Source organism: Manacus vitellinus, unplaced genomic scaffold, assembly GCF_001715985.3.
Source record: "Manacus vitellinus isolate BGI_N305 unplaced genomic scaffold, ASM171598v3 scaffold_25_pilon, whole genome shotgun sequence".
Taxonomy (NCBI): Eukaryota; Metazoa; Chordata; class Aves; order Passeriformes; family Pipridae; genus Manacus; species Manacus vitellinus.
Genome location: NW_021939882.1, coordinates 2,849,470 through 2,875,188, shown reverse-complemented (window position 1 = coordinate 2,875,188; position 25,719 = coordinate 2,849,470). Strand labels below are relative to the sequence as shown.

The 25,719-nt window shown below is 48.2% G+C and overlaps 1 protein-coding gene across 1 annotated transcript; it reads left to right on the top strand.

The window, feature by feature from the left end:
- Positions 1–383: 383 nt before the first annotated feature.
- Positions 384–25,131, top strand: BRD8 (bromodomain containing 8). The gene is made up of 28 exons (XM_029960235.1): positions 384–569; positions 1,456–1,525; positions 2,422–2,471; positions 3,330–3,452; positions 3,590–3,670; positions 4,109–4,173; positions 4,775–4,911; positions 5,344–5,559; positions 6,786–6,930; positions 8,091–8,300; positions 8,698–8,978; positions 9,507–9,962; positions 10,317–10,410; positions 10,620–10,666; positions 11,012–11,226; positions 11,484–11,576; positions 11,770–11,838; positions 12,557–12,734; positions 13,358–13,462; positions 14,281–14,325; positions 19,274–19,522; positions 19,924–20,118; positions 21,451–21,590; positions 22,251–22,337; positions 22,677–22,745; positions 23,687–23,917; positions 24,957–25,026; positions 25,093–25,131. The coding sequence occupies exons 1-26, from the start codon at positions 547–549 to the stop codon at positions 23,907–23,909; spliced, it is 3,666 nt and encodes a 1,221-aa protein (XP_029816095.1). The 5' UTR covers positions 384–546; the 3' UTR covers positions 23,910–23,917; positions 24,957–25,026; positions 25,093–25,131.
- The last annotated feature ends 588 nt before the right edge of the window (positions 25,132–25,719 follow it).

Sequence of the window (25,719 nt, the reverse complement as noted above, 5' to 3'; positions counted from 1 at the left end):
ACGGCCAATCAGCGGCCGCTGCTGGGGCAGCGGGGGCGGAGCCCGACCAACTGGCCGCTGGACGGGGCGGGGGAGCGGGAGGGGGAGTGGCGCTCGCGCACTTCCCGGCGGGCTTTGCGCACAGCTGCGCCCCGCCTTGCTCGGGGCCGGGCGGGGAAGATGGCGCGGGGAACTGGTAGTGATGCGGACGGCGGGCAGCCGGCGGCGGGAGCGAGCGGCGACGGGGCTGGACACACGGAGAGGGAGTAGGGGAAAAGGGTCCGAGAAGATACGGAGCGGTTGCCAAGACCCTTCCGGGCGTAGCGGGCAAAGTGTGCACGCGGGTGCGGCACAGTGTTCGGGGAAGGGCGGGGCGTCGGGAGGAGGTCGCGGGGCCAGCGCATCCGGGAGGGGCGGGGCCAGTGGTGGTTGTCCCGGGGTCCCGTCCCGGTGTTCCGGCGCTGCCCCCGCGCACTCCTGCCCTGTCCCGCAGAGCACAAGCTGCTGAGCGCCGGCCCCACCGAGCCCTGGTCCATCCGCGAGAAGCTCTGCCTGGCCTCCTCCGTCATGCGCAGCGGCGACCAGAATTGGTACGGGAGCACAGAGCGGGGAACCTGAGCGTGTGCGAGGCACCGGGTACCCGGGGCAAAGCGCGGGGCTGTTCCCCCCTCGCCACTGTTCAGAACAAAGATGGTGTGTCAAAGGTGTTAGAGATGTACCTGGACAGGCTTTTTGCTGCCTTCATAACTATTATGTGAAAGCAGAGGTGTGTTAAAATAAAGAGTGATGAGAGCTGGAGAGAGACTTTGGACTAGGACATGGAATGACAGGATAAGGGGGAATGGCTTCAAACCAACAGAGTAAAGGTTCGATTGGAGATTAGGAAGGCATTCTTCCCTGTGAGGGTGGTGAGGCCCTGGCACAGGTTGCCCAGAGAAGCTGTGGCTGCCCCATCCCTGGAAGTGTTTAGGGCCAGGTTGGACAGGGCTTCGAGCAACCTGGTCTAGTGGAAGGTGTCCCTGCCCACAGCAGAGGGTGGAATGAAATGATCTTTTAGGTCCCTTAATGGTCCCACACCATTAGGTGATTCTCTGATTCTGTGTTAATAAATTGGATGAGGTGAGTTGCGGTCAAGAAGGATACTTGGTAGCAGATTCCTGTGCACTGAACCTGTAGCTCTGTTTTACTGCCTTTTTCCGCTTACAAAAGTAAGATGTTTGTGGAAGCATAGTCACGTAATCAGAATCTAGAAACTTGCTTTTTCAAAGCAAAGGAGCAAAGGTATTTTTTATTAGGAGCAGGCAAATACTTTCAAGTCTTGTACTTTATACTGTAGTAATTCCCAAACATAGCAGCTCCTTGGTGAGTTTATCGTGTTTAGGGGGTTATTCAGTGATGTCGAGACAGCTTGTCAATTTTTCTCTAAATGGTAGTTGGGGAAGAAAGTGATGGTGACTTGCCATTTCCCTCCTGCAGGGTCTCAGTCAGCAGAGCCATCAAGCCTTTTGCAGAGCCAGGGCGTCCACCTGACTGGTTTTCCCAAAAGGTAAGATACTCATATTTGAATCTTGGGAAAAAATGAGTTCTGCAAAGGGATATATAGAACCTAAGAGAATGTGTTTTTTGTTTTAAAAACACGTAGCAAAATTAATTTTGAAAAAAAAAATTTATTTAAATCAAATACTGTTTTTCTGTTTCTGAAATTAAACTTGAGCTTGCAGTCCAGTTGGATAGAGTTAAGAAAAAGACATGAATGATCAAAGATATGAAACAGCTTTCCTTGTGAGGGATGGCTAAGTAAGGTAGAACCCTTAACATGAAAAGATGAGTAACAGGAATATACCAGATCTCTGCATAATCAGAAGTACCATGTTGAGGATGAATAAGGATTAATTGTTCCATGCTTTGTCCAGTAAACAATTAATAAGTAAGTCTGACTAAAGAGATTCTTCACCGGGCATGTGATTTAAGGTGTGGAATTCCTCGCCCTAGGAATTTGTGGATGCCCGTGTATCTTGGTGTGTCCTGCTGTTTGAGCCAGCACCTGGGACTTTAGTCCTGTAAGGGACAGTTGGGGTTGTTATGTTGCTTACTGTGTCTGTTGAGCTTTGGAACTGGCCTTGATGTAATGTTATTTTGTCTTCTTCGATTAAATATTTTGGTTCGTGTTCACAGATGGAAACGTTACAGCTGCAGCTTTTGCTTGCTTTGATTTCTGTATTGTTAGTTGGGAGCATCTGTTCTTTAGCTTTGTTTTTGCTTCCTCACTGTGAGCTACACTAAATTATAGCCTTGAGGGAAACTCTGGAGAAAACTGTGAGATTTGTTCATAAAGCCTTGGGCCTCTGAAGAAGTGGGAGTGAGTGCCCTGTGGGCTTTGTTGATAGGTGTTAGCTCAGGCTGACTCTTTAGTGTCCTCTGACTTCCTTTGTCTCTTCTCAGCACTGTGCATCTCAGTATTCAGAGCTCTTGGAGACCACGGAGACCCCCAAGTGAGTACAAAGTGTGACCCAAGCACAGTCTGCAGCAATCTGGAGGGACTCATCGGTTCTTACAGCAAAGTCCTTGTTACTGTTAACTTCCTTTCTTCCCCAGCCAACTCCTCCCTAAAGGAGCATTCAGGAATGAGAAAATTCAGCTGTGATAGCTTTTGTGGGTGGACAGTGGGATCAGGGTGTGGCAGATGGGGAAGGTAACATTTATTTGTCTGGAATAAGACACTACATGTTAGTCTTACTGATCAGAAGCTTTACACATAAGTTTATAATTTAGAGTAGAGGTAGAGAAGACAGTATGAGCAAAAAGGGGAGATGTTCTGTATTTGTTCCTACTTTGCAGTGGTTTTTTACAGCTTTTTTCTCAATGGTTTCACTACAGCTTTGTGGTCTCAGATATTTATTGCTCTTAATTCCAGGCGTTTTGTTTGGGGACTTCACATCAAATTAACTTAAAGGTGGGATGTCTCAAAGTAGTAATTGTTTGTAGTAGTGCTGAATGATCTTCAGCACTGGAGGTGAAATGACTTTAGTAGAGTTAGTCAGAAAAAAAATAGATGTTTCTTCATTAGTAGAGAAGAATCTTCTCTGAAGTGGAATGATTGGTTTTTTTCAGGTTGAAAATTTTTTTGTGGATTTGCATCTTCGATCTGTTCCTGAAATCTTTAGCACTAGGTGCACTAGATAAAAATTTCAGAAGACATTGTGCTGTCCCAGACCATTTCAGGGAATTGGAGGAAGCTGTTATTTTTGTTCGTGCATGAATGTCTCAGGAGTGACAGATAGCAGCCATTTATGAAATGAGAACTGAGTTTTCTGAGTTTTGTATATGACTTTTTTTTTTTCTGTTTATAGGAGAAAACGTGGTGAGAAGGGAGAAGTTGTGGAAACTGTGGAAGATGTTATTGTGCGGAAACTGACTGCAGAAAGGGTTGAGGAATTGAAGAAAATTATTAAAGAAACACAGGAAAAATACAGGTACGTGGCAGAGATGTTAAACTGTGGCACATCTGAGAGCCTTGTCCTGAAAAGATTGTCTAAGTGGGATGGTGATTGGGGTGAAAGTGCTGCTTTGGGTTTCCTGTTCAGTAAGTAAGAGGGTTTTCTGATTACAGGCAACTGAAGAAGGATGCAGAGCTGATCCAGGCCGGACACATGGATAACAGACTGGAGGAGCTGTGCAATGAGATTATGATGTGGGTTATTTAATTATTTCCGTGTTGTACTTTCTTCTGAAATTGTAGTTCCCTGACACTCTGTCAGGCATCTCTTGTTTTGTGTACTTTGGGTGAAGAGAAATGCAGCAGCCGGGCAGATGCTTTGGCCTCTGAGGGGGGACTTAGCTTAGCTCAGGGGATACCAGCTTGTGTGGAACATCGTTTGGAGTTGCTCGGTAAAGAGCTTGGTGATGTTTTGCAACATCATGCTTGCTGCTCCATTTTGATAATCAGCTGGAAGTGAAATTTCCTGCCTAGTGTGTCATTCTCTGGCTCTGCTTCCCTCCTCAGGGAAACTGAGCCCAAATCCACAGGGGCAGTTCAGTGTTGTCCCAAGATAATGGGACGGGGGGTCAGTAAACTGATTGTGAAGGAGGAACTGAGACACTGTCTAACAGGTTTTGATTCTGTATACAGAAAGAAAAAAATGGAGGAGGAGGAGGCAGAAGTCAAAAGGAAGGCTACAGATGCTGCTTATCAAGGTAAACTGGAGATGAGCTGCCTTCCTTTTCCTTGGAGAGATGTGTATATTCATAAGAACATCTGGGAAATACTTAGATCTTATTAAGACCTGCAGTAGGAATTCCTTGACCCTAAAGTTGGAGAGAAAGGTTGTATTCTCTTTCCAGCACTATATTTGTAACAGGGCAAAATGCAGAGGCTTCTGAGAAAGGCACAAAATCTGTAGGAAAGGTGTATCTAAGAGGAAGCAGGATTAGCAAGGAGCTCTGTGTTAGAATGTCAGGCTTTGCACCTCTTTAGTCTTCCCTATAGTTTCACTGGTGTCTGAAGATGAGAGACATTTATTCTGAATGTTTAATTCCTTTATAACTCTTGGGGCAGTTGATTCAATTAACCTGTCAGTGGTGGGAGGTAGTGAATACCTAGCTGCTAAAGAAAACTGAAATAGAGGTGCATTACCCAAAGCTGGTATTATTTGGGAACTGAACCTAGTGTGATGCAGGAAATTCCTACAACATAAACTGTTTTCTTAAGATTCTTCAGGATAAAGTCAGAGGCAACTCTCAGGGACTGTCCAAGATGGAGTCCTGGAATCTCACTTTAGTTTCTGTTCTCTTCCAGCTCGTCAGGCCATTAAGAATCCTCCGCGACGACTGACGGGTGTGATGGTTCGTTCCCCTGCCGGCTCGACCTCCCCAGGAGGGGAATATGCACTGGGAGATCTGTCCCAGCCTGCTGGGGATGAGGCCAGTCCAGGGGTAAGGATCCTTATCCCAGGTAGGAGGGAAAGACCAGCTTGGAACATGGGGCTCAGCGTCCATCATGGAGAAGGGGCCTGGGGAGAAGCCCTTGCCTTTGCTTTGCGGACTTTGGCTGCGGTAGTGCTGCAGTGTGGTTGGTGTACAGTGCTGCTCGGGATCCGTGTCCTCTTCCATGTCTGTGGTGATCCGGTGGCTGGATCGAAGGCCATATAGGGGCGTCAGTGGGTTGGCCAGGCAGTCTGTGAGTGCCTGGGAAGTGGCACTACAGGGCAGGGAAAGGGTGAAAGCACGTGCCTGGAGTAGGTGCAGCGAGTGAATGGAGTAGGTGTCTGTGGTGTGCTGGATCAATGCTCTTGGGGGAAGCAGCAAGTGGGGCTGGTCCGTGTGGTGGAGTGTGGCTTTGAACAGTGTGGTTTTTCTCTTTCTCAGGTCACGCCAGGGACATTGCCCAGCACCCCAGTTGCCTCCTTCATTGGAATCCCTGACACCCCTCCAGGCTCTGCTCCCCTGGATGCCCCCATGACCCCAGTCACTGATGATTCACCCCAGAAAAAGATGCTAGGACAAAAAGCAACTCCGCCTCCTTCCCCTCTGCTCTCAGAGCTGCTGAAGAAGGGCAGTCTCTTGCCCACAAGCCCCAGGCTGGTATGGAGCTCTCTGCTCATATATGCAAGCACATAAACAATTTGCTTCAGACTCTCCCACTGAAAAAGGGGGATCTGCAAAGACTTTTTAAAAATGTGCAGTTTTGTGAGAGTCCCAGCGGAAGTGATAGCTGAGAGGTATAATTACCCCTGTGAGCCACAGAGGTGGGACCCTTTCCCAGCAGGACTGCAGGGATTGTGCAGCACATAGGACTGGCTGTCTCCCCTCAGTCGTAAGGAGTTGGAGTTGCAGGCTTTGCCAGAGGAAATTGTTCTCCTTAGGGGAGGGAACTTGTTAGTCAGCATCGTTCCCATCAGCCTCCTCGGAGCTGTTCTTGGTGATTACTTTGGGCCCACAGTTCTTTACATCTTGGCAGGAAGTTGCATTTCAAGACCTGTAATGTGTCTTAGCATAAGAGTAGGGAATACTTTAATGGGGTTTATGACCTATATTGAAGCATTTCAGTTTTCTCCTAGTTGTAGACAGTTACTAGAATCACTGTGATGAGAACCTACTTGTGGTGTTAGTGACTCTGGAAGTCTTGGGAGGTGCAGACACTGTTCACAGCTCAGTCTGAAAACAGCAGCCATCAGCCTGCCTGTGGCATGGATTCCCTGTGTTAGTGCTTGTGTGATGGAGTAGCTGTGTTGGCTGTTGACTTTATTTTTGTAGTAATCAGATTTAGTCAGCCTTTTCTATTTGTTAGTTTGGGTAAATGTTCCGTGGGTTCTGTGTTTGCAAAGTGGAGCAGGGAAAGGTAATGGCTGTGGAAGACTGGGTTTTCTTTGTAGGAACAGGACTGCTTTACATCTCTTTCAAGGTCTATCAGAGGTTCATTGTCTGACCTTGATAGAGTTACTTTCCATCTTGATACTTCTGTTTCTCTCAACTCAAAATGAGGGATATTTCCATGCCATCTCAGGGTCTAAAGAGATTCGTGTCTGTAAAGGATTGTGAGGTCCTTGAACAGAGGAACTGAGGTAGAGCAATGATCTTTTTGGCCCGACCTCGAAGGTGGCACTGCAGCTGTGTTGTAGCTGAAGAACAGAAATTAGATGCGGACTCTCATGTTGTGCACTTGTATGAGGGGCCTCAGGCAGGGTGCAGAGTGCAGAAGAAATGCTGAAACAGCAAATGCTGGACCTGTTCATGGAAATGCACATCTGGCAGACAATCACTGATGTGATGGTATCTCCCAAAACTTCAGTTTCGTCCTCCTTTGACAGGTCGGTGAAAACGAAATGGCAGTGGCTTCTGGTCATATGAACAGCTCAGGAGTGCTGCTGGAGGTAGGAAGTGTCCTTCCAGTGCTGCACAGTGGGGAAATGCAGTCAACACCTGGTACTGTCCCTGCATCTCCTGCTGCTTCAGGTAACTCGAGCCTTTCCCTATACAGTTCTCCCTTAAGATGTCCCTTCAGACTGCTCTGTGAATTCTCTTTGCAGAAAGATGAAGGACATCTAGCCTGCTGGGTTTGGGGGCTTCTTTATGAGTTGTATTCCTCTTTCTGTACCCATGTCCCTCTCACCCCTGCTTTTTTAAGTAGACTCTAATCCTTATGGAAAAAAAGAGTGACTGAAACAGTTAGACTTGATTCAATCCTGATCCATGCAATCTGGTTTTCTGGGTTCGACACTGGTTAATAGCCGGCATCTCGTTGTAGAAAGAAAGGGTTTGTTGACAGGGAGCTGAGGGAAAAATGGTCTAGTATCTGATTCTTAATGTGTCAAACTCAGCTCCCTGTGGATCTGGAGAACTCGTGTGCCTTCCCTCTGCTGTAGCTCAGAGGTCTTTTGAGAGTTAGACCACAGAGGTCTGTGAGCTCCAGAGCGAGTTCCCCAGAGTGAGGGTGAGAGAGACAGTGCAGAACTCTTTGCATTGGGCTTTTTCAGAACAACCTTGCTAAGGTGAGGGGGTTTTGTCAGCTCCTGCTGACCAGTGGTTTAATCGCATTGTCTGCAACTGCGGTTTTATGCCATTCATTTATACAGAATTCCATACAAGTAAGCAGCTTTCCTTATCCTCATCTTTTAAGACCTGTTAATTTGGTCCAGACAGTTGAGTAAATTCAGACTGGAAGTTACAGCTAAAATGAGTGGCAACCTTTGATATAAAAGGAATTCTCCAGGAAAGACCTGCAAAGAGATCCCCCTGCTCTCTCCCAGCTCCTGTGATGACTGTTTGTCTTGGCTTACCTTGTGTGGCTCTCTCAGCACTGTTTTTCAGATTTCCCATAATCGTATTGGGATGAGCCTTTGGAAGGGCGACTGTGCATGTGTGGCTTAGTCTGTCCAGCCCTTACAGTGAACAGTGTTCTGTAGCTGCATGATTCTGCCTCAGACTGCACACACAATGGGGTCGGGTGTTTTTGGTGCAGGTTCTCTGTACAACTTTTGGGACTGTTTATAGGTATCTCTCAGTGTCTTTTCCCAGAAGAAGCCACCAGACAGTGAAGAACCCAGTGGTGGCTTTGTGGACTTCAGTGGTGGCTGCTTCTTGCTCATGTGCTTTTCCCTTCTACTCTCTGTTAGGTGCTCCTACGCTTTCCCGGCTTTTAGAAGCTGGTCCTGCACAGTTCACCTCACCTCTTGCTTCCTTCTCCGCTGTTGCCAGCGAACCTCCAGCTAAGCTCCTGCCACCCCCCGTAGAGCCTGTGTCCCAGGCAACTATTGTCATGATGCCCACGCTGTCAGCACCATCCGTTGTGCCACCAGCTGCAGCTCCAGAAAGCGTAGCCACAGGTGCGTTCCTGAACTACGCACTCGTAGGTCATGCACTGCTGGAAAGCAGAACTTCCCATGGGATCAGCGCCCGGCGAGCTCTCAGCTGGGCTTTAGCACCTCAGACTTGCCGTCCTGGCCAAAAGGATAGTTATGTCTGGGTTCTGGAGTAAGCAGGTGGTTTTAAACAGGGTTTGCTGGGTGGGGGTGCTGGTGGTTTGCTGGATTGTGGTTCAAGGGTTGGAATCTCACTCATGTGGGAAAGCAAACCCATGTTTGTCTTTTATTTATCTAAGCCATGGTGGTGTGGGTGGGCCTGGGATAGTTGCGGTTGGTGCTTGATCTTATCCACTGCAGTGTTTATGTGGGCTGAACTTCTCCAGCTTGGTCTCTGACTGTCCCTCTCATCCTTGTGCAGTGAGCCAGCCAGAAGCTTGTGTTTCCATGGAGGCAGTGTCTGATTCCCACACTGTGACAGTGTCCATGGACAGCAGTGAAATATCCATGATCATTGATTCCATCAAGAAAGAGTGCCTGGGTTCTGGGGCTGGCAGCACTGCAGGGTCTTCTAAAGATCACTGCATGGATGGGAAAGAAGATTTGGATTTGGCTGAGAAAATGGATATTGCAGTGTCCTATACGGGGGAAGAGCTGGACTTTGATACAGTTGGAAATATTATAGCCATCATTGAGGACAAGGTAAGTGGGCAAAGCAGAGTGCCAGTGCCTCTTGCTCCACATTCATTTGGGTCAATCTCAAATAATTGCTGTTCACCAATTTAGTTAGTTTAAACAAGAAAGAAATAGCTATTCCAAAGTGCACATTCTCACCATGGTTTTCCAGATCAATAGGAAATGACCCTATGACACCACTGCTGTCAGTCTGACACTGGTGCTCCTCTTAGCCTGGTGCTCCTCTTCAGAGTGCACAAAGAAATCTCTTTCTTCCTCATGTTGGGTAGGGTTTAGGTCACATCTCTGGCTGACAGGTGAGTGCTGCTCACAGCATCCTTTCCAGGGGTGCCAGATTTCTGAAACTGAAGCTCCACGGGAGGCTCCACAGGGAGTGGTACAAGTCTGGCTGCAAAAGGCAGTACAAGTACATGGAGTTTTCGACAGTTGTCTCAGAACTAACATGACCTTTTCATCACCAAATAACATGAACTTTTCTCTAATTCCTCTTTCTGACCTTGGTCTGCACTGCTGTGTGTTTGTTTTACAATAAAGGTAGACGACCACCCTGAAGTCCTGGATGCAGCAGTTGTTGAAGCTGCTCTGTCTTCTTTCTGTGAAGATACTGATGACCCTCAGACCCTTCCTGGCCCGTGGGAACATTCAATTCGTCAGGAGCACGAGAAACAGGCCCAGATACCCCAAGTGTCTGTGACTGTGAAGCAGGAGAGACTGGAGTGTGAGGAGCCAGAGGCAAAGGGAATTCGGGACCTAATGGGCATTGGCGAGTTGGCATCAGAAATAAAGACCGAACTTGCAGAGCAGGAGCAGAGTCAGCTGGGCCCTGAGGAAACTATACCAGCAACAGCAAGAGTGACAGAAACACCAGAGCTTAGAAGTCAAGAGATAGAAGAAGATCAAAGAGCAGGTCTAACATCAGGAGAGACTCCTGAAATCAATATAGAGTCATCCAAGGGAGAAGATGCAGTGCTAAATTCAGTGAAGACAGAGGTACGTGAGCAGAGAGGCTGTCTGGAACTGGTGTGGGGAAAGAAAGGAGCAGTTGTGGCAGGTAGGAGAGAATTTTAGAGGAAGGATGACTGCTGGGCTGAAGGTGACCCTTCAGTGGATGTGACTGACTGTTTTCCTGGAAGTCATGCTGCTGATGTGCTTGATGAGCAGAGCAGCTCTGCTTTAGGCAGTACCTTCGTGTATCTCCCCTTGCCCATGTGCAGAATTGCTGCTGGGAAGGTGCTCAGTGAACCTCATTGCCTTGAGTTAGGTTAGGGTGAGTAGATGTGCCCACACCTTCACTGAAGTAAGCTGACACAAACATCTAGATTTGTGCATTTCTCTTCCCTCCAGACCCCACCTGATGATGATTCATCCCCTCCACAAGTCCCAAATGTGAGTGAAGACTCCTCACAGGCTGATGTTCAGCACAAATTTGAGCTGTCAGGTAACTTAATTCAGCTAGGAAATCTTTTACATGCAACATTATTAGCTGGATAGTTGTCAGTGATATGGTTCAGGTTTTTTGGGGAGGAGGGACAAAAGATACATTAGGAACAGTGGTAATTACTGCAGGACAGTAGGCATTGGTGCAGGAGCTTTTGTAGGGAAGACTGCTTTGGAGAGTCAACCTTTCTGCGTTTCTTTCTTTCACAGAGTCAATGAAGGAGGAGGCTCAAGCCCTGTTTAGGAGTCAGATGAAGGTAATTCTCAGTTACAGTGATCATGAGTTTATTAGCAACATCTCACTGCTGCTGCTGTCTGCTGAAAAGCAAAGCCTGTGTTCAGCTTTCTGCGTTGAGAAGTAAGCAGTCTGCAGTGGGAGCTAAAGGAGAGATAGCTTCAAGCTGTAAAGCTGTGTGTGTATGTCCTTGTGGGTCTGCGGGAGGAGGCAGGGCAGGCCAGAGAGACTGGGATTCCCTGGAAGTACCCATGCAGTTGTCAGCAGGGTAACAAGAAAATCACTTTGTCGCTGAACCACAGTTGGTTTGGAGGCTCTGAGTTGCTGTTGTAGCTGGCTGTGCTGGCTCATGGACTCTGTGTTTCAGGATGGGCAGGGTGAGGAGGACGATGAGGACGGTGCCAGTGAGGCTGCCAGTTTGGAGGAACCCAAAGAGGAAGATCAGGGTGAGGGATATCTGTCAGAGATGGATAACGAACCCCCCGTGAGTGAGAGCGACGACGGCTTCAGCGTCCACAACGCGCCTCTGCAGTCCCACACACTCGCCGACTCCATCCCCAGCAGCCCAGCCTCCTCACAGTTGTGAGTGTCAGGGAGTTGTGCAGGGAGTGTAGGAATCTCGTTTTTGTTTTGCTGAGTGGAAATTTGGTGATGATTATTTCTGGTTCTCCTTGCTTACAAGGGCAAGTGTACAGACAGCACCCCAATACCAGCTCCCACTTTTTACTTCTGACTTGGCATGGATTAGCATGGGCATGTCAAAGGCAAAACAAAACGTGAGTTTTCTGCTTTGAGGCACTGTACAGACTCCTAAAGGAAGTATGTTTTTCTCTCCCCAGCTCAGTGTGCAGTGAGGATCAGGAAGCCATACAGGCCCAGAAGATCTGGAAGAAAGCCATCATGCTAGTTTGGAGAGCAGCAGCTAATCACAGGTGAGTGAGTTTGATGTCTTGACTGAAAGAAGTGACTAATCCTAGACAAGTCTCCACTCTTCCATCTCAGAGGCTTATCTCTATTGGTACCAGGAGATGATGAATCATACTGTTACAGACAAATAAACAGGAGAGCATGAAACAAATATTTACCAGCAAGGATGGACACTAAGCGAACTCTTTCTCTCTGCAGGTATGCCAATGTCTTCCTGCAGCCTGTAACTGATGATATAGCACCAGGCTACCACAGCATCGTGCAGAGGTGAGTCTCAGCAGCTCTCCATCACTAGAGCTCTGTATGGTTTCTTATTTGTGTAGGGATTTCTGGCAGGAACAATGTAGGTTTTGCCTGCAGTGCAGGTTGGAACACTTGAAATGCTTTTTTTTTTTTTTTCTGACATGATTCAGTCAGAAGCAGGTTTCCTGAAGAAGTGGGTCTTCAGTAACAGACATGTCTGTACAGAACCTTGACTTGAGTGAAGTACCCTGAGTTACACAGAACATTTTTATCAGTAAGGTGACACATGACTGATCTGTTTTTCCCAGTTTCTGTTGAAGGATAGGATTAACCTCTGAAATCCCTAAAAGCTGTCTTCTTTAATCAGCATTTTTTACAGTCCCAGATAGTGGACTTTTCTGGAAGAATTAGCAGAATCTCCTGCTAGCCCCTGAAACCTCTCCACTAAACACTTCAAGTTCAGTGGCTGCTCTCTAGCTCCTTAGTTTCTTCTGTGATGCCTGGAGAAGGCAGATGCCTCTCCTGAGGCATCGCTCAGGCTGTTTTCACCATTCCTGGACAGCTCCTGTCTTCTGACCCAGGCTTTGATACTCAGGAACACAGCCTGTCTGGGGCAGAACCTGTTCAGCTAAATTAAACAGACGCTCTAACTAGACAACGTTACAGACTCAGGGTTGTTTCCAAAAAAGAGGGAAAAGAGTTAAGTGTTCCTGTTGCAATTTCGCTTGCATTTCTTTCATAGGCCAATGGATTTATCTACCATCAAAAAGAACATTGAGAACGGGCTGATACGAACCACAGCTGAGTTCCAGCGTGATATTATGCTGATGTTTCAGAATGCAGTTATGTACAACAGCTCTGACCATGATGTGTACCACATGGCTGTGGAGATGCAGCGAGATGTCCTGGAGCAGATTCAGGTAAAGTACTGAGCTGAGAACAGAGCATCTGCCTTGGTCCACAGATGTAAGACTGTAGTTTCACTCCCCATGTATTTGAATGCAGGAGTCCTGTCTTTCCCTGCATCTCTCTCGTGCTTGCTCAGGTGTTTGAGAAACTAGATTGTGGGCGAGTTAAAAGTAATGCATCAAAATTTTTTATAGGTTCAACCCAGACCAATTTCAAATGTAATTTCCTTCAGGGAAATGCTTAGGCCAGCAAGAACTGGGGTGTGGTTCAGGAACAGAAACAAGCAACAAAACAGTGAATGACAGAGGACGCGACTGCTTCTTTGGGTGGCTGTGCTGGTTTATGTTGATATAAAGTGTACATGAAACTGTCTCGTGAATTTATGCCATTTAAAATGTCCTGTGAAGCAGAACGTCCCAACTGGCAGGACTAACAGAGTTTGAACTGAGGTTTTGTACTTCCTCGGGATTTGTGGCTTCTGAGGTAAATAGGGGAACTTATTTTGAGCAGCAGAAAAGGAACTGAAACTGCCTCTGACCCAATCATTCCCGGCCTGTGGTCTGTGATAGTTAACTGACACGCACTTACTGAGCTTGTTTTGCCTGGCAATCTTAACAGTGTGGTTTTCTTGCAGCAATTTCTGGCCACACAACTGATGATGCAAACATCAGAGTCGGGGATCAGTGCAAAGAGCCTGCGGGGGCGAGACTCCACTCGCAAGCAAGATGCTTCAGAGAAGGTGAGAATGCTGCACCCTCTGGAAGGGCACTTGGGATCTTCTGAAGAATCCCAAGATAGTGCATGAAGTTCTCACATGAGAGAGGCAGAATGTTTTTTGAGATTGCAGTAGTTCCAGCATCTTCATGTGAACAAATTTTCTTCAAATGTGTCCATTGATTAGATTTCAGTTCTGGACCTGTACAGCATTCAAGAGGCAGGTCTCATGAGTTTCTTCTGTAATCCCAGTAGTTCTATCACTTTTTAAAAACAGGTGATAAAAACTGTAGGGAAATGAAGAGAGTATTGGTAGAGGTGTGATATGGCAGGAAGGTGAAGGGAATTGCCATGTCCTTCACTTTCTAGTCAGGTTTTTGGAGAGAGAGAATCAGTCGACTCTGGTTTGCTGTGTAAAACACACCGGAGAACCTCTGAATTCCACACTGATCTAAGCAGTGAAGGTTTGTTTGGTTTTTTTCTTCTGTAAAGACATCCAAACACGATGAAGTGGTCTCAGGTGCTCTCAGCTGGTGCACACAACACTGTGACAGCAGGGACTGCCTGCTTAGTTCTAGCGGCAACTGCACCTTGCAGAAATTGTTTGGTAGACCAGGCCTTGCCATGGCTGAGAAGGGAACATCCCTTTCCTAGCATTCTGACTCTTGCAGTATCCCTCTTTTTGTCTGTTTTTATGTTCCTGCTGCATAAGACTGATGCTGTGCAGGAAGGGGAGTGGGGCACATGTTTCTCTATGCTCGTGTGTGGGCTCAGTGCTTCTATGTGGTGTGTGCATTTCCGTAGCTGATGCCTGATAAGTCCTTCTGTTTGGCCTTTTAACAGGACAGTGTCCCAATGGGCTCTCCTGCCTTCCTTCTCTCTCTCTTTGTAAGTATTGAAAGGCTCCAGCAGGTTCTGCTGGCAGGTGCTCTGCTCCTTGTCTGGGTGATCACTGCACTGTCACAGCATCCTTAGCACTGCAAGGGGTGTGTTTGACTTGGGGGCTGCACCACTGTGATCCTTAGAGAAAAAACATCTCAGTCCCTTATTCTCAGTGTGGGTGAGCGGGAGGGGCTTCAGTCTATTCTTTTGGTTCCAAGAGTTTTCGTTTTGTCATCTGCTTTTGCTTTTTTCCCACAACTTCTCTCCTGCTTTCTTTCCATGTAAGTGGGAAGACAAACCAAGTGGTGCAGACCTGTATTTCCTACATCTCTCATGTTTATACAGCTGCCCCTTCCACACGTCGGAGGCAGTACAACAGGTCTTGGGAGAGTGAGGAGTCAGCTGTGTACTCCTTTATCATTCCTGGTCCAGAAAGTAAATAAGACACTCTGCAAAAATACCTTGCTCTGTGCCTGTGGTGATCTAGAAGTGTTTGGAAAAATATTCCCTCTGGGAAACCCCAAGTCTCTGAGTTGTGGGGAGGAGAGAGGAGAGGAAGTTGGAGAGTTGTTCTTATGTCTCACGTGTATCTAAAGACAGAGGAGTACTCCAGGAGAGTCAGCATGTCAGCCAGAGAGAGAGGGCAGCGCATCAAAGGAAGCTCTCAGCTCGCCTTCTGCTCATGGAAAGGAGTTATGCCAAGAAACTAGGGAGCTAGTGCCAGGGTCACTCAACTGGAGGAGCACTTGCCATAGGGATCAGCAGCTGATAAGGTAGGTTAGTAAGCAGTTTCCTCTTCCCACCTTAAGCTAGAATCTGCCATTTAGGAGAAAGCCTGTGCTGTCCAGGCTCCAAAAGCATCTCTCTGGGCAAGAGTCATGTTGCCTCTCTCTGCTCTGGCTCCAGCAGTGCACACATGCTGCCAAGCCCAGCACCCTGCTGTGTCCAGAGCAATCTTTAGGTAGGTCTGCAGGCAGGCCTCTCCAGGCCGCCTTAGGGACAGCTTCCCTTTCTCCTGATTGGAAGGCAAGAAAAGTTGTTGCCAGATGCAGAATTCCCTCCCTCCCCCTGTGCTGGAGAGAGCGGAGCGCTTGTGTCGGGTTGTGTAACTGTGTTTGTTTGCCTTGTGAGCAGGACGGAGGCACCAGAGGGCGGCGCTGCGCCATCGAGGCAGACCTGAAGATGAAGAAATGATGCTACAGCAACACAGAGAATCCCAGCTGAATCCCAGCACTTGGCATCTGGAACTGGAGTGCAAGCAGGCTGCTCTTAACAGCTGTTGGAGGAGGAAGAAAAGCTGCAGGTCCATTGCTGGGACCTGGTTCACCTTCTTCACTTGCCCCTCTGGAAAGCACTGTCTCGTTGGAATATGTATCCCAAAGAAACTTCCCCAGAGGGGAAGACTAGCCCCCCTGCCTGTTTTAAGGCAGTTGTCTTGGGCTTCATCAGTGTTCTGGTGTTAGCTAGCAACTGGTGGCTCGTATGTACTGTATTGTGAAGTGTACAGATTTTTACTAGTGATGTGTAAATGTGATGTATATTAAAATCTGGGAACAAACCGGTGTGCAGTGTACTGAGCATCACAGCTCTCTGCAGGGAGCAACCCTGTGGAACAAGCCTGTGTACCTGCCTTGAATATCTGCAGCTGTAATTCTCTTCCAGTTGTCTGTAGACCAACACACACATGGCAGAGCTTTGGCCTTACAGACTATCCATTAACCAATGTTCCATAATGCTTGGATGGAGAGGAAGATTCTCCGCATGAGTGAGTGAGGATACAGCACCACTGTGATGATACAGGAAATCTAACCATGAGAAGTTAAATAACACAGTCTTGTTGGAGCTTCCCTTAGGAGAAAACGCAATGAAAAGTACTGTACATTCTTTTCCCGGAGATCTGTGAAGGCTACACTAGTGAGAGTGAAAGTCTGTGATCCCAGCAGCCGCAGGCAGGATTGCCAGTACCTGGTTTCACATCTGAGTTTATGCAGTTTACACTGGAAATTACAGTCCTTTTCCTAAGCAACATGGAGGTTGAAGTTCTCTGTGAGAATTTCCAAGTTGCCACCTTCTTTTCTGCTCATACAACCTGTGAGAGGAAACTGGAGTGTTTTCTGCCCCCACAACCTTCCATGAGGAAAAAAAAAACCACGAACAAAATAGTATCATCCTTGATGCTTTGCAGCAGCTGGGAGTGTTATACACTCTGCAGCATGTACAGGGTGCAGCTTTCTGTTACACAGGTTTCAGGAAACTGAGTCACTGGGATTAAGACCAGAGGCATTGTTACCTGGCCTAGTAAGAGCTCTTTATTTTCACAAGTTTATTGTTGAAGTTGGCTGTGCCTGCTGTTTTGAGTTCCGTGTATCACTGAGGTGTATTTTCACCAAGAACGATGTGGAAATGCTGAAAATCGCTTGGTTTGGTTACTGGTTAATTGTCCTTCCTACCCTTGGTTTCTTCTCTTAAACAGGTATTTTTCTCTCAGCCTTTTCCCTTGTCCCATGACCTTTTAATAGTCTAAGAGCTTTAAAACTCTTAAGATATGATTTTCTCTACAGAGCCCCATTGCTTCTTTCCCAGTTCATCATCTCATGCTCTGACTACTAATTCTGTTCTTCCTAATACTTTGTTCTAATCTGTCTGGTACAGAGCTGATGTTTTACTGTGCTTTATCTCCCAACACCCACCCTTTTACAGACAGATAAAACAATCACCCCTTTCTGGTTTTCTTCTTAAATTTAAATGACAGGTTACACAGCGTAGGATTGGTCACGTTATATTTAAGCTTCTTTAAGACTCACAAGTGAATCCCAATGGGTTCTAAGGTTTACCCACTCCCTTAAATTGTTCTAAAACCTCCCCTGTTGGCATTTTAATTAGAAACCATCTCTCAGACCCATCCCAAGAGAAGGTCTCATGTGATCTCCTCTGTGGCACTGCTGATAATGATGATTAATTTGGTTTTTCCAACTGGCCCTATTTTCCACTGAGATGTTTGGCACTGATCATGCATCATCGCCACTGATCATCTGTCAGTTCTCAGCTTCTGATGTTTTTGATGGGGTTTGTTGTTTTTATTTGCTTTTATGTCTTTAGCAAATTGTTCTGTTTTTCTTTTTCCTGTTTTTTTTTTTTACCTACTTTATGTGGATTCTAGATTTCATTTATTAGAGTTCAGGCTTTTATCATTTTTCTTGTTTTGACATGTAAGTTCTTTTTAAAGACTGCCTTCTTGATTTCTAAAAGCTTTTTCTCAAATCAGCAAGGATTGCACAGTGTCTGATCTCTGCAAAGCGAACTAAAACTTTCCAATTTGAGAAAGGTTCCTTGCTGGTGACTTATGTGGCCAACATTATTAAGAACTGTCAGGCAGTTCTTAATTTAAATTTGAAGTCTGTATCATTTGGTCCAGAATTGATGTGGAGCTGAGCAGCCTGGGATTATTTCCCTCATCATGTCTTGCACTAAAGCCCCTGTTCTGCTTTCTAGCATCTTGAGTCTTCCTAGGTTTGGGAAAACTGAACATAAGGCTGAAGATCTCTTTAATCAATGCTTATGCCCAAGTTCCCTGGGCTTTCTGGTTTTAAACCCTCTCAACTGGAGTACAGAAAGATGATCACAAGGGATCAGATTACCCTGGGTAAGGGTTTTCTGTTCCTCAGCTGAGCTGCAGTGGCTGGTTCTGTGTGTGCCCAGCTCTGCTGAGGGTGCAGGACAGTGCTTTAGGCACAGGGTTCCTCTTCAGATGAAATCTCAGTTTGCCCAACTCCTTGCCCAACACCAACTCTGGAGGCTGAGAGCAGGTAATGTTATCTCTTACCTCATCAAATTTCTTCTGCTTCCACTGAAGTTAACTTCGAAAGAGTCCTTTTGGAAGGACAGGCTTTCAGATCCTAACTCTGCTGGCAAGTTCAGGAAATAAGCAAACCAGTTTTCTCATCCCCAAACCCAGTGGATTCTTTATTTCTCTCAATTATGCACCATAAGCTGTACTTGCAGCTGTGCTAGCAGTCCTGAGAGTGCAAAAGGCAGTCAGTGAGAAATGTTCTTGTTCAAAACTCTGAAAAAAATTAGGTTGTACATAATTAACTGAAAACTCTAAAGACACTGTTAATTAATGTATAGAATTCTCCATAGGTGCAGCATCCACGCAGCTCCATTCAGGGGCAAGATACAGATTTTCTAACATCACTTACTGTTACTGTGACTCTGCAAGCAATTCCCCAGGCTTAGAGAAATCTTAGTGGACTACTGCAGTAGAAGATACTTAGGCATGGACTAATGAACAGAGATGAAATTAATGGTTTCTTCCTTCTTAAGAGATTGCTAATTTTTATTTTCTGAAATATGTAGAACTGTCCTCTGTCAGTGTGTATCTGTGCAGGGTTATAATTCTTCTGACTCAGGTAGATGAGATATCACCATCCAGCTAAATCATACCTGTCACTTTAAAAACAAAGTGTCTGTAAGCTTTGTAATAAGTTATTTCCAGTATAAAAGGTTCTCAGGGGGCAGCAAAGGGAATTTCAGCGAGTTGTCCTTGGAGTCACAAGTTGTTCACAACACTCAGCAGCTGAAGAGCCCCATCAGGATTCAGATTGACCTTACTGGTGCCTTCAGCACCTTAAACATGGAGCATCCAGCAAAGCCACGTGCTTCTAGCCAGCTCAGCAAGCCCTGAGCACAGTGACCCACCAACCCCTGGGCAGGGCACAGCAAAAGCACCAGAAAACCTGTAATGCAGTTGCTCTGAAGCAGCAGTTTGTGTTGCAGAGCTGCAGCCCTGCCACATGCTGTGTGTAGAGCTCAGGTATAGACTGAGCAGGTATAGACTGCTCACCTCAGAGTCCTTCCTGTGCTGGGGCTCTCAGAGTGTGTCACGAAACAAGCTGGGCTTGGCAGTTCTGGATCTGGGTACAAATAAATTGCTTTCTCTTTTTATTGTTTGCAGATGGGCCAATCCTGGGAGTCACAGAATAGTGGCTTCCAGCCTCTTCCCAACTGGGATTCAAGCTTGGATCTGGACACAAGGAGCTGGAGAAATACTGAAGACATGGCTGTGGGGAACGTAGAGGAGAGCACCCAAGAGGCAGACTGTGAGCTGAAGTTGAGTGAGCCTCTCTGGGAGAATGATAGTGAAGATTACCAAGAGTCAGAGAAGCCATATGAAAGCAACAATCTTCTTCAGTTCCTTTTCGAGGTAGGGCTGTTTGGATGACAGGAAGGTGGGCAGCATAGTTCAGACCCTCCTGAAACATCGGGGTTTTTCAGGGCCTCCACCATCCCTACACACAGAAACAATCTGGGGGCACAGCAGATGCCCTGGGTTCACTCGCTCCCTGGCCCAAGCCCAGCCCTTCCTCCCATTTGGATCTGGCACTGCAACAAGGGAGCTGTTTTGCCAAAACACAGCTCACCCTAAAGCACAGAAATGTCAGTGAACTGACACTGTAATAATAACATAGGGCTTCATCAGAAGCTTTGCAAGGATTCCTAAAAATGGAAAGGCGTTCATGAGTGAATGCAAAAATAGCATCTGTGCTGTTTATTTCTTCTCCACTTTACCTTCACAATTTGAAGTAATAAATCACTGTGTTGCAGGTAACCCAGATGCTGGAATCTCTCTGCACTGGCAGCACAGAGTCATCACAGACTCAGTGGGATTATTGTGGCTTAGGGAAGCAGAGTGATGGGGAAGATGTGAGGTGCCAGGAAAAGACCACAGGAACAGCAGTCTTGGGAGCAGAGAGAAGTCAACTACACATTCTGACAGAAGATGAGACAGAACACTTCTTGGGAAGAGGGGTAGGGTAGTGGTGGTCCTAAAAGAGCCTTTGGTCCTGGATGAGAGACAAGAGACAGTGAAGGAAACTAGCTCTAGAAGAGATGGGGGAGTCCCAGGGAGGCAGGGACACACAGGAGGAGACAGCAGGGAGGGGAACACAGGAGAAATATAGGAGGGAAGGGTGTTTTTTATGTATGGCTGTGTATCTTTATAAACAGGAAGCTTTTTACAGATCAAACCCTCAGATGTGAGTTGGAGGAATTGCTCCTTGGCAGTGTAAAGGTGACTCATGAGAGCTGGCAGGCTGCTCTCAGGTTTAAGGCAAGACTGGAATACTTGCCTAGTTCTAATTGCTGTGTTTTGCAGCACAGCTTGGCTGGTTTCAGGCCCATGTGGCTGTGCCAGCAATAACCATCTGCCCCTGGGGACCGTCATGTCTTGGAAGCAGGCACTGTTTAGCCTGGGTTTGCATCAGTCCTGTGTCTAGGGGGCTGTGGTCTTCCACCAGCCTGTGAGGCATTCCTGGGACAGGTAACGTAGCAGTGGAAGAACGGTGTCATTTTTCCACACTCACACTTGTTCCCTTGAAAACTCGGACTCTGCAGTCAAGTAACTAACTGTCAGGTTTTTCACCTGTTCAGACAGAACAGTGTTATTCCCAGAAGTTACTCTGTTCTTAACTGCTGTTATTAACAGCAGTTCCCTCGTAGTTCTGCCAGTGGTTAAAACCAAACACAGCACAGTGTCCAGTTTCTTCCCGAGAAGTCTGTCCATGCTTCAGATCTGTTGAGGATTCTGAGGTGCCCCTGCACATAATCCCACATCTGGACTTCAAAAAGCTTCCCTCTCCTGCCACTCTACATTTTATTGGCAAATTAGTACAACAGCACCACTCTTCTTCCTGGATGAGTCTATTCCCTGTCATATTCATGTGGGAGTTTCTGGGGAAACAACCTTGTTGTGCTCTAGGGGATCCTGTTATCTGTATCTCGAGCTTTAACTGGCCTGAGGCAGTCTTACCTCAGCTGCTGATTGCCCTCTCTACATCCATGACTCTTCCCAGAGAGCAGACAGACACAACACTGGGCAGCTCCACAGAGTTTGTGTTAGCCAGAGGTGGATAGGATCCAAGAGATCAGACCCAGCTGTTAGTGAGCGCTGAGCAGCACAGGGAAGGTCTGAGTAAGGTCAAACATCATCCTCAGAATAACAGAGAGCAAGTGAGCTCCCAGCTGAGCCTGGATGCAGTAAAGGGGTGTGCAGCAGGCTGGCTTCTAGGTAAAGGACTCAGGTCCTTTATCTCAGGCTGCCATTTTAGATGTCTACTCCTCTGTGCTCCTCAGGACAAGACTCCAGAGTCACCTGGAGAACCAGCTTTAGGTGAGCAGGATGCACAGGAGATGAGTGCTCAAGACCAAGACGACAGTGGCAGCACCTCTGCAGCCCCGGTGCTGGACTCCACAAGCCCTCCCAACACACACCTGTAAGTAGCTGGTTCTGTCTTGCAGGTGCAGCAGAACAGAGTTATTTCCCTTGTCACACATGAGAACAAGCGTATGGCACGGGTCACATCCAGGAAGGTGAGATAGCCAAGGAGAACAGGAGGGAACTTGTGCTATCTCTGTGGATCTGTCAGCATTTTGAGGCATTGATCCTAAGGTGAATTGAGAAGAGTAGAGATTAAATGGAAAATATGCATTTCCTCAAGGCAGATAGGCTGGGCATCAGGTTCTGTCAGGCAATGCACAGTCCAGCTCCTGAGGGAGGTATTACCAACCCCATTTAAGCAGGTGCAGGTATATCTGTCACATGCAGGCTCTGCCACGCGTGATCATCTGGGCTGCCTTTCAGAGGAAAGACATGGGGGGTTAGGATGAGAAACTTCATAAAACCACCTCAGTAAAGTTCTAAACTGCAGAGTAGCACGTGGTTTTCTATCCAGTTTGATCCTGCCCTTCAGCTCAGCTCTTGTTTTTTCCAATTGCCCTGCATCTTCCTGCATTCTGGATGTTTACTTGTGTGTTCCCATAGAGGACGCTCCCACCATCACACTCCAAGGTTGTGGATGTGATGGGTGCCAGCAGAATTGCCACCTCCCACTTTGTCTCAAGTGTGATAATCTGGCAGTGCCTTCACTCCACAGGGTGCAGCCAAGCTGGAATAACCCCCTCCAGCATTTGCTCCTCAAGAAAACACTCCTGACCATCTGGAGGATGATAGCCAGTCACAGGTATGTGAGAGCAGAGGGCTGGATCAACATGTCCTGAACACACTGCCCTGAGTGCCAGCTCCTGTGTCATCAGGCCTTGTCCTCCCCTCCCCAGAGGCTGGGCTGTCTCCCCAGGGCTTTGCTTTAGGAACAGTTGTGTGCTGCAGAGCTGGAGAGAACACTGCATATTTATTTCCTCTGCTTAATGTGGCAGAGCCCAAGTGCTGCTTCCTACACAGCTGGCACAGCACTGTCTGTGGCCCTCATGGCAGGCAGGGACAGAGAAGCACTGCTTCATGTCCCAGTGCTGCCTTTGGCACAGAGGCAGGCACAGAACATTCTTTGTCCTTGTCCCTGTAGATACAGCAGCCCATTCCTGAAGCCAGTGTCAGAGAAACAAGCCCCTGGATACAGGGATGTGGTAAAGAGGTGAGTTTGTGGAGGAAATGCTCACTAGTTGATTTCTCTCTGGTTCTTTTCTGTTGTTTTTGGTTTCCAAAGGCACAGTGGGATGGTTTCCTTCCTCCTTTTCCAGAGTTTGGCTGTCACCAGCATTTCCCACTGATTTCTTTTATTAAAACTCCCTTCTGGGTAATTAGAACGTGGAAGCTTGCACTAACTTTGGACCTGGTGGGAATTGTGCCTGCCCTTTGCAGGCATTGCATGGCTTAGCCCAGGCACAGTCCCTGGGCAGGGGATCCAGCTCCTTGCAGCTCAGCAGTCCCTTCTCCTCATGCTGGGATGTGCCTCAGGCAATGCCCCCTCCTCACCCGCTGCATGCGCCCCAGATGTTTCACTCTCAGCACAGAAGTGGGTCATAACAATATTTCCCAGAGAGATTAAGGGCATTTTTCAGAGCTGAATCATGTTCTATTCTGGTCACAGTTGTCCTCTCTGCAGCCATTCATTTTCCCATTCTGTCAAAATAAGGGAAGTAATATTTATTCCCCATCGTGTTCCCCTTACCAGCACTGCTATTTTTGCTGGTGGCACCATTCGATTTTAAGGGGATTTAATAGATACCTATTTTAGTAACTTTTCTTTTTCCACTAAGACCTGGACTGACTTCGTGAAGACTAATTACCTCTTGCCTTCTCTGGAGCTCAGCATCACATTTTTTTCAGAGGTGACTGCTAATGACCTGCCAACTTGGTTGGACAGCAAATGTCGCATTGGCTGAACTTAACTTTTGTCTGACTTGGAAGAAAAGCCTTTCTCACTCTCCCTCTTTGTCCTGAGCAATAAAATTGATTGAAAATAGCTCTGCTTTCAGGGCCACCCTGAAATGAGAATAATCACATTCATGCAGAGCCCGAAGGATGCCTTCCCCTGGGTTGCAATTCAGTTCTCCTTCTCTCTCTCTTTTCCAGACCCATGGATTTAACCAGCATAAAGAGAAGGCTGGCAAAGGGACACATTCAGTCCATGATCCAGTTCCAGTGTGACCTCATGCTCATGTTCCAGAACGCAGTGATGTACAACAGCTCTGACCACCACGTGTTCCACATCGCTGTGGAGATGCAGCGAGAGGTCATGGAGCAGCTGCAGGTTTTGGCTGAAGCCCTCCTGTACTCCAGGGACAGGCTGGAGTGAGGGAGAAGGTAACAAGCCATGCCTGAGGCCACTTTCGTTTTGAGCAGTGCTGTCTCTGTGGCTCTTGGGCAGAGCTCGTTATCCCCAGTGGTGGCTGCTGGGTCACTGCGATAAGGATCAAAGTGGTTTCTTGGAGGGGCACCATGTTAAAAGCCTCCTGTTTTCTTTGGGAAAAGTAGCAACGTAGCCCTGCAGGGCGAAAAGTTCACTGGGATGAAAAACAAGGGAGAAAATGCAGTTTGTGGCCAGGTGGATGAGCTGGGCACAGCCGCGGGGGTGGCTGGCCGCACCCCGGGGCACAGCGGCCCGGAGCGTGCCCGTGGTGGGCTGGGCTCGGGGTGGGCTGAGCGTCACCAGCACCGACCACACCCAGTAAAGGCCCGTGTTGAAACTTGTCCTGGTGTGTCTGACTCTGGGACTGAAACTGGGATTGGGATTGAGACAGGACTGGGGCTGGAACTCGAATTCGAACAGGGACTGGGGCCGGGCCTGGGACGGAGATTGAGACTGAGGCCAGCACTGGGACTGGAACTGCGACTGGGATTGGGACTGGAGCCGGGGCTGGAACTGCGATTGGGATCGGAGCCGGCGCTATGGGGCGGAGGGCGGGGCCGGGGTGCGGAACCGGTAAATGGGTGCTTTACCATTGGCCGGCGCGGCTGTCTGTCAGCGCCAGCGCAGCTGCTAATTGGCTAGCGGGGAGCCACATGTCCCGCCCCCGGCGCGGCGCGTGCCCCGGCAGCGAAGCGGCCGGCGCGGGCCATGGCGCGGACAAGCCCGAGGCGGGCGGCCGAGCGGAGGCGGCTTCCCCGACGCTCGTACCGGGCAGCAGCCTCGACTTTCCTCAACCCCATCGCGCAGCGCCTCGCGTCCCCGCAACGCTGCACGCGGAAAGCTTTACAAGTGCATCAGGAAAGGTCTGGCGGCGCCGGGATATGGCGGAGGCGGGGCCGGGCTGAGGCATGGCGATGGCGTGGTGCAGCCCCTCACTCCCCTCCGTCACTCCGTGGTTCTCGCTCAGCCCCTCACTCCGTGGTTCTCTTGCAGCGGCCAAGCACAAGCAGATCCGCCGCGGTGTGAAGGAGGTGCAGAAGTTCATCAACAAGGGCGAGAAGGGGTAAGTGCATCTCCGGCCCGCGGCCCCTCTGGTCCAGCCCTGCCACTGACACGGCTCTCCCTGCAGGATCACGGTGCTGGCTGGGGACACGCTGCCCATCGATGTGTACTGCCACATCCCCATCATGTGCGAGGACAGGAGCCTCCCCTACGCTTATGTCCCTTCCAAATCGGTGAGTGCTGGGGGTGAACCACCCCCTGTGAGGAGTCCAGGCTGTGACTGGATCCATCCTGGGGAGATGCAGATGCAGTGACCAGGTAAAGAACCTGGTGCTTGCCACAGAACGGACATGGGGGAGGTGTAGGAGTGCTTCACTATGAGATCACAGAACTGTTTGCCACGATCGACTCCCTCAGCAGCCCTGGGGGATATCAGGGACAAGAGCCCTCTGGGACACAGCCAGGAGAATTTCTCCCTCCTCAGTTGTGAGCTGCAACCAGTACCCTCTTCGTGGGCTGGAAATTGGGAGCGAGGGGAGGTGTCTTTGGAGCTTCAGCCTCATGCAGGCAGCTCTGCAGATCCTGCTCTGGGGAAGAAGCATGGCACGTGAGCCAAGTGCCAGCCCCTTGTGCCAGGTGCCAGCCCAGGCCTTTGCTTCCAGCTTGTAGGACACAAGCTGAGAAAAGGGCTCTTGAACCCAGCACAAGTCCAGAGGGCTTTGGGTTGATGGGCTGGCAGAGAGATTCCTTGCAT

Bases quoted from the DNA above. Each gene is read 5' to 3' on its own strand.
- BRD8 (XM_029960235.1), top strand. From the start codon at position 547: ATGCGCAGCGGCGACCAGAATTG. The intron at 6,931-8,090 runs GTAACTCGAGCC...ACTCTCTGTTAG, and splicing joins TGCATCTCCTGCTGCTTCAG to GTGCTCCTACGCTTTCCCGG. The intron at 12,735-13,357 runs GTAAAGTACTGA...GTTTTCTTGCAG, and splicing joins ATGTCCTGGAGCAGATTCAG to CAATTTCTGGCCACACAACT.